Below are 13,250 nucleotides of genomic sequence, written 5' to 3' on the forward strand. Positions count from 1 at the left end.
AAAGAAAACATATCAGGGCATTTCTTTAAATTAGTCTGTAACTTAAAAAATAAGCAGTGGGTGCTCACAGGAAAGCAGAGGTGCTAAAAGTGCTCAGCTTCCTGCATGTGCTGGAACAAAATGCAGACCTTGCCCTCCTTCAGCAGCAAACCCTGAGCTTGGCAGCTCTGTCACCTTTTCTCTTGACCACACCATGGCAAGCAATAGGATGTTGCTCTTTTTGTCCATGTCATGTGGGGATCCTCCAAAACACAGAGCCTTTCTTGAATTGGAGGGGATGTTTTCATTGTACAGTGGTGCAGCCAATGCAGTTACTTTCATAATCTCTAAATCAAGAGCCAGATAAGGAAGTTCAGAATTAGCCTTTGTGGCTGCACTGATTATAGTTTAACATGTGCCTGTCATCTCGTTGCAGACAGAGGCGTGTCCTGAGCATGAGGTTTTTGTTCTGTTAAAAAACCGTAGACTCATGGATTGGTTTGGTTTGGAAGGGACCTTAAAGCTCATCTCATTCCAACCCCTGCCACAGGCACCTTCCCCTATCTCAGGTTGCTCCAAGCCCCATCCAACCTGGCCTTGAACACTTCCAGGGATGGGGCAGCCACAGCTTCTCTGGGCAACAATCCTAAAGAAACTTTGATTAACCACTGTATTTTAACCTGATTAACTCGGTGTCACCACAGCAAGCATGGCATTTTCAACAAGGCCAGTCATCCCCATCTCAGTTTTGTTCTTTTGTGGATCACTTTTGGATTATATTTACTCTGACCTTCCATTCTGCTCTTTCCTATCTGCTTCCAGAGTTGGGTTTGTGTGGACAGAAGGTAGATACAGTATATACTGAAAGCAGGAATATGCATAAACAGCATGTGGCATGGTTTGTGTGTTGTGGATTGTTGGACGAGCTCCCTGCCAGTTCATCAACAATAATTTGTGCATATTAATATATTTGGATGCATTTAATTTCATTGGCGGTTAGCCTGCTCCTTAAGTTATTAATTTGTGAAATCTGTTTTGAGGAAGGGGGAAAACTTGTCGGCAGCATATGGTGTGATATTGGGGGGAAAGGACGGCAGCGGGTGTGAAATTTTATTTTGTCAGTTTGGTGGGAGTACCTCTTGTTCCTTACGGGTGCCATCTGCACAGGGCTCTCGCTGCAAGGCTTGTGCTTCTGTGCAGAGCACGCAAGAGCTCGCTGAGCTTTTAAGTTTGGCTGCTTTGGGGGAGGGAAAAGAGAATATTTTATTCCGTGCCACCTTTTGAAGTGTTTTATTTTGTATAAAGGCTCTTCTTTGCCATTTGAAAACACCTTGAAGGGGTCTGCAGGTTAACTGGCTTTTAAAGGCCGGTGTCATAATGCTCCAGATCGATCATTCAGGCGCTTTGACAAGCACAGTTGCTGTTCTTTGCCTGCTACTGGTATTTTTTTTGATGTTGGGTGTCTTATATCTGTTCTCTGTGACCTTCCAGCAGTTATGAGATTAATCATTAGTTTCGTGCTCTGGTTCTTAGGACTTTAATGTCCTGAACTTTGCTTTGTGTAGGGTGTGTGAGAGAGGGCAGCTCCTGATTTGGTTACCTGGTTGCTTTAGGAGCTTCTCCATAACTTTAGTCAACTTGAAATTCATTCAGCTCTGTGTATCTGAGTGGTTGATTAGCACCACAGTTGTGAGGGCTCTGGTTTCTTTGGTAATTAAGGCATTTTGTGCAGTGCATACAGCTGTATGTGATATCTCATGTTGTGTTTTCTGCTGTGCAGAAATAGGTGCCTTTCTGTTTCCCAAGCTCTTGATGTGGCTGACATGTTTCCACATCTCTAGTTGAAGGGGTCCCTGCCCATGGTAGGGTTGGAACCAGGTGATCTTTAAGGTCCCATCCAACCCAAACCATTCCAGGATTCTGTGATTCTGTCTTTCTCCTCCAGCCAATTGATCCTTATATGTTACAGGGATCAGATAATGCTTTGATATTTAATAATAGATGTGATCATGTCCAGTGCCATATATAAAAGATGTTTTCTTCTCTTGCTTGTTCTGAAAACTTGAGCTCCAGACTGTGTGTGTGCATTCCTCAGTGTTCACTCACTGCTCAGATTTCCTGACAGAGTTGCAGCAGGTTGAAGCACAACAGGCAAAATTTCTTCAGTGGGTCTTGATACGCCAAGATACCAATTCAGAGAGATTTGGTACAAGTTCTGCTGCAGAACTTAATGTCTTTTTCAGCCTTTCTCATTTCAGCTGAGAGAATCAAAAAGAGAAATGCTTGCTGTGGATGATTACATACTGTATAGCTCTGGCTTTGAGAACATGCTGCATTGGTTTCTTCTTGAGACACTTGAGAGAGAAAAACAATTTAGCAATGCAGATGGTCAGTAAAAATGCTGAAAAGTGAAATTACAGATATAAAACCTGACACTTTTCATACTCTTGAAGAAAAAAGGCCTTTATTTGCAGAGTACTCCTGGGCCCTTTTCTTGCGAGGTGAGTGACTTACCAAAATGTTCTAAACTATTCTTGCACTATGCAGAGATCCTGCTTTAACTCCCCATTCCCTCTCCCCCACATTTATTTTAAACTTAAGCTTGCTGTGGGAGACAGTAAATTCATATAGATAGAGAAAACCAGTGATACCCCAGTATCTTCTGCAAGTTGTCTCCTCCCTCATTTTAGGAGCTTTTGTAAAGCTATTGCTGTTTGAAGTATTACATTTATTGTAATTCAGAAGTCTGAAATTGCTAGTAGAGGAGCTTATCTGTGGATTTTATTGTGTCTGTGTATATTCAGTATTGATATTGTTGCAGTTCTTAAACTCTGCCTTACTTTGTTTGCATAGATGAGTCTGGAACACTTCAGAATACAAGAGTATCAGGGAATATTGCAGGATCTCATCACTGAAGAGTTTTAAGAACAATTCAGGGAAACATTTGTCAGGAATAATATAGGTAGTGTTAATTTTGCTTTGAGGTAGAGGGTTAGACCAGGTGACCTCTCAAGATCTTCTATAGCTGTTTCCTATGATTTTAGTAGAAGATTCAACGTACTTTTCAGTGGATACAGGCATTAGGGCCACGCCTGTTTCACTGCCCAGCCTGTGGCTTTTGGGTACCTGCCTGCTCTGGGAGTTTGTTACAGGACAGGGGAGGAGGGGGCTAGTTTTTGAGAGAGGCTGAGAGTTCCTGCAGTTCTGTCACTGTCTGTCTGTCCTGACCCGTGGTGAGCTGTGTGAACCTGCTCAGAGGGTCAGAGACTCATCGCTCTGTGCAAGCAGTGAGCTCATCCCCCCAAGGTGAGACTGCTTTTTCTCTCAGACAGGCAGAGTGAACTGTTACACTGTGGAGTTGGCATCAGATGGGCTTGGCTGTTGTGTGGAAATGCCCTCACCTTCCTGCTCCTGTCTGAGCTGGTCCATGTGGTTTGGGTCAGTAATACTGGTCTGAATGTGTGAGCAGTCACGGGGTGAAAAAGTGGAAGGGGTGTTACACACCTCCCCTGAGTCAGGGTCACAGAGCTGCCTTTGGAACCACTCCAACAACTGGGAGTCCCAAACTCCCTTATTGCAATGTTTTCTAACTGTGAGACAATTATATTTAATATCTAATTAAATTTTACTTCTTGTGAGCTCAGTCTTTTTTTATTATAGCTTTGGTAGGTCACAAGAGTTAATTACAGTCCTCTTTGCTATGGCCTGTAAAATACTTGAAATTTGTCAGCCTGGCTGTTCCTCCACCAGCATTATCTGGTTTTAATTAATTAACTCAACCAGTGGGTTCTTCAGTTGTTTCTCCAGTCTCAGATATTAACTCCATGCAAATTTTTGTTCATTTTCTTGATTTCTCACCAGTTTGCATAGATTTCCTTTTAAAATGGGTGCTCAATTCCAGACATCATCCAGCTGAGGTTTACCTGTCACCAGAGCAGAATAATGACCTCCAGGCTTTCTCCTGTTCCTGTTAAGTTTCAAAATGCTGTTTGTCTCTGAACTACAGCTCAAGATCAAGTTGTCTAGGCTGAGTTGCTGTAGCCATTGCTCTTTTTCTTGTGTTTGTCCACTCAGTTTTTCTTGTTTCCTACTTCACAATTGTTCTTATTGAATTTAATTGATTTCAGATAGTTTCTCCCCTTTAACAAGTTGCTCTTGAATTATTGTTTTGTCTTCCAATTACATTTGCACTGTCTTGATGTGGTTTGTCCCTTCTCTAAGTGTATGTTGTGTGATGTCACCGAGCTATTGAATAAAAATAGCGAATACAATCAATTCCCTGTTAACTAAGAGGGGTGGGGACAAACTAAATGCTGGAAAAACATTATTGGTGTCTCAGTAAGTGCTGTTGTTTTCATTGTGGTGTGGATGAACTAGATCCTCCTCATAGACATGCTAGAAAAATGTGTTCATCTCTGCTGCTGAACTGCTACAAACATCCTTGTGCATTTATCCTGACAAGCTAATGTAGGTGGGTTCTTGCTTAGAGGTAACTTTTCATGGATTTATGAATAAATTTTAATGGAGAAAAAGAACAAAATCATTGACTTTTGAATGGCAATCCTAACACAACATAAAGGATAAATCTGGAAAGTCTCCTGTGAATGCTGAGGTCACTCCAGAACTGCCCAGCTGCACACAAATATGCCAGAAACTACCAAAAAAAAAAGACTTCAAGTTTCCATGTGAACCTGAATAAAGTACTTAAACATGCTTTAAAGTGTTGGATTTAAGTCAAAACACTTAAAGTGAGATTTTTCTTACAGACAGCAAAACTGGGAAATGTGAACTGCCGTGTTGTTTTGGAATTTTTTGAACCACTTTAAAATCTGAAGGGTGGGGGATTAACTCTCTTTTAGAAAAGCAAAACCCACTGTTGCTCAGGAGTGAGTACCTTAAGAAAAACAAGCATCCAGTTAAGGTTCCAGTGTGCATTCAATGCATGGACTATATTTCCCCTTTTCTGTTTGTTTTGGTTAGATTGTTTTGTTTTGTTTTGTTTTGAGTTGTCACTTACCAGCTCTAAAGCAAATTGTGCTGAGTCATTTCTTTGAATGGACTGACCAACCCGTGTTTGCCTCAGGGTAAAGTTGTGTTAATAGTTAAACAGGTCAGTAATGAGGATGAATTCCACTTACTCTGCACAGCAGTGACATACCAAGAGTGAGAACTTTGAGTTTTGATGATTCATCCATATAAATAGTCCTTGTCTTCTGGTGCTGATGATACATACAGGAGGAATAATGACTATATATTCTGTTTCTTTCCATAGTTAATGATTTTGCTGTTTATGTGCCATATTCTTCCCTCCTGTGTAGCAGCTTCTGGACTCCAGGATTACAACTGGAAACAAACTCGAGGACAGTTTCCTTTTCTACACATAAGCAAATTTTTTGCTGTTGAGCAATCTGTTACTTCAGTAGTAATGGAAAAAAAAATTCAGTGATCCAGAGTCCTTATGCTAGAAATTGGAAAGTTAAAGATGGGATTTCATTTAGAATGCAAATATTTATTTTCTGTGATTTTTTTTTTTCTTCTGGAAAGCCCTTTCTGATGTCATTGCCTTTCTGCTATGTAGGGGTTGCTAAACTCCTAGTTTTTGGTGCAGTGCATAATGCAGTGTGTCTAAAATAGTCCTATAATTTATTTTCTCTCTGTTAACAGCAGTTGTTCCTCATAGTCTTATGCTGGCTGGTTCTGTTCTCAGTGTTTATTATCAGTTTTATTATCAGGGCTTCTGAATGGAAGGGGCTGGCTTTTATTTGACTGCTGTCAGTGCCAAATGAAAATATTTGTGAAAACAGAAAAAGGAAATCCAAATTTGTATAACAATATTACCTAAATTCAATGTCCACTGTCATCCTCCCAAAACTTCAGGATTCAGTGGTCTGTGAATCTTGATGCACACACACATAAACAGGATATTTAATAGGTATTTTTAGGTAATGGAATGATAGTGAAATATTTATATTAATATATAAGATACATACAAGATAAGATATATAGAAAAATTGAAAATTTATCACAGATCTCTTCTTATAAGCTAAAAAATGCTGTTCTAGAACTCTGTTCTGACTTGTGACTTCACTTAAAAGTCAGGAAGGGCAGAAGAGTGAGTGGAACTCTCCAGGTTGTGCCTGTTGGTGATGGAATAGCTTGGGGGTGGGAGGTGGGTGGGTGGGAGCTACAGCTCAGGAAAGGGGGCTTGTTTCAGAAGGGATTTGGAGTGATTCAAACAGCAGTGACTGACCTGGCAGTCCTGAATAGCTGAAGAAGAGTCAAGTCAGAAGAATAAAGACAGGGGAACTTGAGCACATTTTCACCTGGTTCAGCAGTAACTCAAAGAGGAAGGATTATTGCCCTGAGTGTTCATCTTAATTTCTTTGATCTGTCATGTAATCCCTTCCTTACTCTTGCTGTCAAAACTACTCTGTTGAAAAATGATTTACTGCTTTACCAGTGTGAATCAATGAATTAGTTTGGAGGACATTTTTTCAAGCAGTTGCCTCTCAGCTTATCTGCTAATTTAAGATTCCCTAAATCCCAAGGAAGGGGCTGGTATAAGCAGTATGGTTGTAACCTCCTTGTGCTGATCCACTGCAGGACAGAGCAGGATGCCCTTGGGGACTTGGGAAGGGGGTGTCAGTGGGAAGTGGAAGTGATAAGCCTGGGAGATGAGAGAGGGTCAGGGCAACAAGGAGATGCAATGGCAGGAGGCCTGGAGCTGCATCCTTGGTGTCCTGATCTTGTTGCTCAGCACTGCTCTGGGGGGATGGTCTTGTCACCTTCGTGCTGTTCTTTAATGTCACTGGGTTTGCTGTTGTGGAAGCTCCTGGAGCACTTGTGGCTCATTCATTATTTTTATGTATCTGGATCTCACCACATCTTTTTCATTCATTTAACTGAATTGTTTTAGTCTAGTCTTCCAAAGCCACATATTTATTTTCCCTTCCTACTCCCTTTTCTTGTTTAGTGAGGAGTTTTTCCTTCCCCCTCCTGGATCATTTTCATTTTTATGGTAGATTGCATGTTCTGTGTTTGCTGGAGGTAGATAATGTTGAATTGTTCAGTTAGTTTTTAAGATCACGTGGTTGAAATGTTTTCATTTAATTTGGCTGTGGCAAAAATTTCTGTAGCTTTTTCTTAAACTGTTGTCAAAATAATTTCATACCTCAGTGTGTTATCATGTAGTTTGTAAAAAATGTTCTGTAAAAAATCTCTGAAAAAAATCTCTGAAAAAAACCTGTTCTAGTACATTCAACTCATCATTCCCACTTCTGCAGTTACTGTGGGTTTTAGCCTCTGAGAAAGGATGCTCAGCTGAGGTTGTGTGGAAATAAATTCCCCAAAACTGCATGGTTGGGGTTTTTTTGATCTCATGTGATCACTGGTGTCACGGAATGTGATACATTTTCCTGTGTGGACTTGTAATTTCACGTATCTGCATACTGCTGCTTTCTGAAATGAGTATTTTTGTATTATTATTTCAAAAGGGATTATCTTTTCAGAATAATTGCTGTCACTAACCCCATTAGCAAAGCTGCTGCTCCTGGTGTGCAGGTGGAACAGAAGTGTGTTGTTCTGACTGGGCCAGTGTTTGTAACAGATCCATTCTGGTCATGTCTGGTGTGTTCTGCACCTGAAACTTGAGAGCTGAGGGAGAATTTGGGCTTAGTTTTAGGTGCTAGGAAGTAGGGCAGTTCTCTCTTGAAATACATTTTCAGAAAGATGCTCTTAGATGGTGTTGCCAATTCCTGTTGGATGAACATAGGATGAAAACCCAAAGTTATTCCAGAAATCATCATTGCTCTGCTACACTGTTTGCTTCCAAGGGTTATGTTGAACTCTCTCTAAATATTTCAGTGAGCTCTTCCTCAGCTTGCACTGACTTGTGATGCTGTCTGATGGAGCTGCAGGGAAGCATCAACACCAGATGGGGGACTGGGAGGACTGGGGGTAGGAGACAAAAATTGCTCTAAGGTGTTGCCATCCTGTCCTTAATGTATAAAGGATCTCAAACTGGCTGTTCTTCAGTGCATCTGAATGATCTCCTGATTGTCTCACCAAGGTGAATTATACAGTGACCAATGTGCTTTCTTCCAGAACCTTTGTTCAAATAAATCACAGGTTTCTGTGGGGTAACATTTGTTCAGACTGGTTTGTTTGGTGTCTTTCCTACCCCAGCACGAAGCCTGGGCTTAGAGACAAACAGAACCTCTCCCAAGAGGGCAAGATTGGGTTTACTGTATTTTGTATTCATGTGTGGTCCTCTCATTTCCCTGCTTCCCCACCTTTAATAGCTGTACAGTTGCATTTCACAGAGAAGTGGAATTTCCTTATCTTGTCTTGGATTTTTCATCTCTCCTGCGTGGGTGGACTGGCAGAACCAGTGTTCTGGATCTCCCCGTGTCCCAACAAGCCTTGTTACCCAGTCCTGCAGATCTCTTCCTTTGAGCATTGGGAAAAACAGAACCATTACTGGAAGAAGATGGAAGAACTGAAGCTGACCAAGGTAAGCCAGCTGCTTAGAACCCAGTCTTGAGACTAAATGTACGAAGAATTTCCCAGGTGGATTTCCCTGTGCTCAAGGCATTGCAGAAGTAGATTTCTTGCTTGTGTGCTTAAGCCCTGCCAGCCCAGCTTGTGACAGAACAAGAGCAGTGGTTGTACTCCATGTGTTATGATTAAAGGAAATTTAATTTATTCCAATATTTACATCAGCAAGGTTCAGAAGTAAAACTGCTTTTCTGTTAACTGCTTATCACAAGGACACACATCTGCGTGTAGAATATTTTAAGAATCTCACTGGTTCCTTTTGCTCATTTCAGAAGCAGTTTGTAAGAAGCAGAAATAAAGATAATGCTATGAAGCACAGCAGAACTTTGCAAAATACCAGAGCTTTATTATTACTAGAGGTTGGATCCTGTTGGCAATTCCTAGACAGTCACTCCTCTCTACAAATACTGTCCACTGATTAGATGCTGCTGGAGACCACTGCTGGTGCTGGCAGAAGTGAACTGCTGCATGTGAGGTTTTGGCATATTTTTTTTCTGTTGATTTATGACCCACATGTTGCAATGCTTGACTATTGCAGCTGAACATTGCCAGGCTTTATTAATGGGCAGGGAATAGGTGTGGCAGGCACAAATCTTTTCAATTCTTAATGTATTATTGACCAGAATGCTGTATAGGCTTAAATTTTTAGCTGTTTTTCTTTCCAGTAAAACTCATTTTTTCCCATAAAAGTTAAGCACAACAGGATGTGTTGTTCTGAGTTCTGTTAGCTCTTTTAGTTTAAGTACATCAAATTTTGATATTTTCCAATGTGCTGCAATTAGTTACTCAGTACCTGGGCTGTAGTTCAGTGCCTTGTACCTGTTTTATTTCAAACATCAGTTTGAGACAGTATAGCAGCTGCAGTCATTGCTCCCACAAGGATAAGATTGATGTGTGCTCCTTTTACTTTTTCCCATTTCAACCAAGTAAGTTCTCATGTTTTGCTACAAATCACCACTTACTGATTTTTATGAGGGTTTGGAGTATTCACATTTCAGCCTTGTCTGTTTTGCAGGTTGCTTTGTCTCGGTTCACTCAAGTGAAGTCATAGCACATGAATCACTCCATTTAGATCCATGAAAAACTGACACCAAGCAAGTAGAGTAATCCAAGAGCCTTCTGAGTTTGACACCTGTAACTTGTCTTCTGGTGGCAACTTTGAGGAAGATTTGATTCTTGTGGTCACAGGGGAAGGCGGTCCAGCCACAGGCATGTAATAAATGATGCTTAATAAATGATTCCAAAAAGCTGCCTTTATGTGTTTGCTTTTGTGACTGCTCTATTAGCTACCAAAAAGAAAAGTTCTAGGGTGAATCTCTAGATTTACTGCTGGTTTTCCACTAGTTTTCTGTGCTGAACAGGCTGACTTGGAAATCTGGTTCTAACCAGAGGGAGAAATAGGGAGAGACTCTTCTGCTTCCCGAAATACCCTGCATGTGAGGGAGCCTTCCAGCCTTCTGTGTGCACAGCCTGTGATTTAAATAAAACCACTCAATTTTAAATGGCAAAAAAAACCAGGGGAGAGGTAGGCAAGAGGTACCGACCAAACGTTTCTCCGCTCGCACAGCACGAACACCCTCCTGTTGAGACGTTGTTTGCAGAGACCAGACTGGGCACTGAAATAGGATTGTGTACCAAGCTGAAGCCTCACACCATATTTCAAGCTGCTCCAACAAATTAACTATTTAACACTCTGCTAATGTTGTGCACACACTTATTGCCTCCCAGCATGAAAATAAAGCGAATAATTGCAATAAGCTGCTGCCCAGTAGAAGTCACTGTAATATAATGAGAAACTTTGTCCTGAGAGTAAACAGAAGGAACAGGAAGCTGTGGGGAGGAGGTCGATGTTGCATTAGAGCAGGAAAAAAAATTTAGGAGTGCTCTGTGTCCGTGCCTTCAGCTCAGTGAGCAGTTCAAGCTGATGTAGGGCTGATTCTCCTCGGTAACGTAGCAACTGGACCGCACCTCCTCCTGCTGCAGGATGCTAAAGAGCCCTTTGAGCACTATCTGCTGTACTGCAAGGGAACTGCACTAGTTCTAATTACCACAGCACTGCCAGCTGATAATTTTTTTTTTCCCTTTTGGAACCACAAGGAAATTCTTCGTTCTCTGTCAAGTAATCCTGTTTTTAATTTCAATGTTTCTGTAGTAATCCTGTTTATATTGCAGGAGAGGACTATGTTAATTTTAAATCAATACCAGAATTGTATCTATCAGTGCATTTTATCTCATTTCAAAGTAAGTTTTTGATTAAAAATAAGCATTCTTGTCCACCTGATGCTCTTCTTGTTTAGCACTCCTGTATGGTATAATGTTAACATTTTGGAAGAATACTCAAGGATTTGAGCATGTTTTTTTTCTCACTTAGACTTTGCAAATGACTGAAAAGCTTTCCCCACTCCTAACCTCTCTTCTGTTGTGCAACAAAAGAGCTTTCCTTTAAGCATCTTGGTTTCCAAGCACAAGAAATCATCTCTGGGCATTACTGAGCATTGACTTAAGGTGTGATGAATCCTCTTATGCCAACTTGAATTTTTTGATGTCTGCTGTAGATTAATGTTTAATTTACCTAAAACGAGAGTGGAATTAGTGTTGTTCAGAATTTTCTCTTTTAAGGTGGTTTTGTTCCAATCTTGGGTTTTATGCCAAAAAAAAAATAAATCTTCTGAGTCTGCATTGGATGTCACAGCCTGACTCTGTTTGTCAGGGCTGTTCCCTTTGCTGCCTGTCTTAGAAAGATGATTACTGCATTATAATACTATAAAAACCTTATTCTGGCTTCGTGACCTGCATGAGGGAAAGCCTTTTTAAACCATCTGAAAACTTACTTATTGATTTATTTAAATGTATTGTTCTCTTACCGTAGTGACTTACCAGCTGTTGTCACTGCACTTCGGTATCAGCTCGGGGAGGGACATGTTTTGGTGGCATGTAGCAAAACTGCCATTGCAAAATAATGCTATTGGTGGTGGTTTCCTTATTTCTGAGAATTTAAGAAACAAATCCTAGTTGTAGTTCAGAAAGCTTCTGCAGCTCCTCATGACTTGAGTACAACAAACCCAATAGCCTCCCTAAACCAGTATAAAACTGTACTTGGAGCTGTGCATCTACAGCGAAGCTGTGGCAATATTGTGAAAACTATATAAAAATGCAAATACACCGTTTTGTTTCCTCTATAATGCTTATGCATCCCCTCCCCCTTTCTGTCTTTATAGGTCTACGAGGGCTAATCAATCTTGGGAACACATGTTTTATGAACTGTATTGTCCAGGCACTTACCCACACTCCACTGCTGCGAGATTTCTTCCTCTCCGACAGGCACAAATGTGAAATGCAAAGCCCCAGCTCATGTCTGGTCTGTGAAATGTCTACACTCTTTCAGGAGGTGAGTGTTGTTTGCCACAAAGCATCACCTTTCCACAGGTGCCATATGTCCCCCCCGAAAGGAATTGTGTTCTGTTTGCAAATATAAAGGGAATGAAAGTCCACGTTTCCCCTCAAGGTGTAGCAAAACAGAGCAGTAAAGATTGAGACCCTACTGTCAATAATACCCAGCTGCTGTAAAGGAAACTAATGGCCTTTCATGGCCTATTCTGAAGTCACCCTTGTTTAGGCAAAGGTGGTTTTGGAAATAATTACAGTGCTGCCTGCCCTTCTGAGACTGATCTGCGAGGCTTTAGTCTTAAAGCTGAATGTGTGCTTTAATTAAAGGTGCAAGTTGTAACTGGAAAATATGTCACGGGTTCTTTGGGTGATAATGGGAGTGAGAATAAAGCAGTAGTATATAGCCTTGTGGTTTAAGGCACTGGATTATGTAGGTCTCTTTATGAATATTTTAAAGATATTCAGTGCTTTCTCACAAGCAGAAACATCTTTGCTGTCACCTCTTCCGTGCAAACCCAGTAATGGCCAGGAAGGAGGTGTAGAAAAGTGAATGTGTTGCTGTAATTTGTGTTTTCCCTGTACAAGCTGCTCTTCTTTCCCTTTCCCACCCAGGTGACTGGCTTTGCAGTGTGTCTTTTTCTGTAGGTCTGGTCTGTGCTGTATGAGACAGGCACAGGCTTTTCCTTAATAAAATAGTCAATGAGCTTTATTAACTCTCTTAGTTCCACATTAGCAATGTAAGGATTGTGGCTACATGTGGGCTTCTAGCTTTAAAATGTCTTTAAAAAGCAAACAAATTCAGTTCTGTGCCTTTCCCTCAGTGATAGATCTGCTTTATTGGTAAGTAAAAATAAAACCACCCACAAAAACCAAACAAAAAAATGCTGTAGTACGTGCTGTCATGGAGTATTTAGGATTCTGGAGCTGTTTGTACACAGAGCAGGTTTTCTGTGTATGTACTGTCATGGAAATTTGTTCTAACAACCTCAACCAACCTATAATAGCTTTACCTTTATCTTGTGATTTTCAATTTGTTTTTACTCCTGTGCCTTTTTCACCAGAGATGATTCTTTTTGGTCACTGCAGGTGAGTTAAACACACATGGAAGGTAAAGCCCCCCCTTAGCTGTTCGAGTAGAAAGTTCTTTTCTGCTCATACTCAGCACTGCAGGGAATTTGCAACATTTCACGCTGCTTATCAGTCATTAGTTGCATGTTTTATTTCTTATTTTTTGTTCTGGTTTTCAGTTGTTCCCAAGTCTGTCAGGAAAGGAGGTAAAAACAAAAGGCAGGCAGACCAATAGGTAGCAGCTGCAGGATTATTGAAAA

General features: G+C 40.9%; 1 protein-coding gene across 3 annotated transcripts in view; it reads left to right on the top strand.

Annotated features, from left to right (window-relative positions):
• USP22 (ubiquitin specific peptidase 22) overlaps nt 1-13,250 on the top strand; it is a 95,246-nt gene that overhangs the window by 58,613 nt on the left and 23,383 nt on the right. For all 3 annotated transcript variants that reach the window (XM_064673267.1, XM_064673266.1, XM_064673268.1), the window contains one exon: nt 11,754-11,923. In XM_064673267.1, coding sequence (XP_064529337.1) covers nt 11,754-11,923 — 170 coding nt within the window. The remainder of the gene's footprint in view (nt 1-11,753; nt 11,924-13,250) is intronic.

This window comes from Pseudopipra pipra, chromosome 16, assembly GCF_036250125.1.
Source record: "Pseudopipra pipra isolate bDixPip1 chromosome 16, bDixPip1.hap1, whole genome shotgun sequence".
NCBI classification, from domain to species: Eukaryota; Metazoa; Chordata; class Aves; order Passeriformes; family Pipridae; genus Pseudopipra; species Pseudopipra pipra.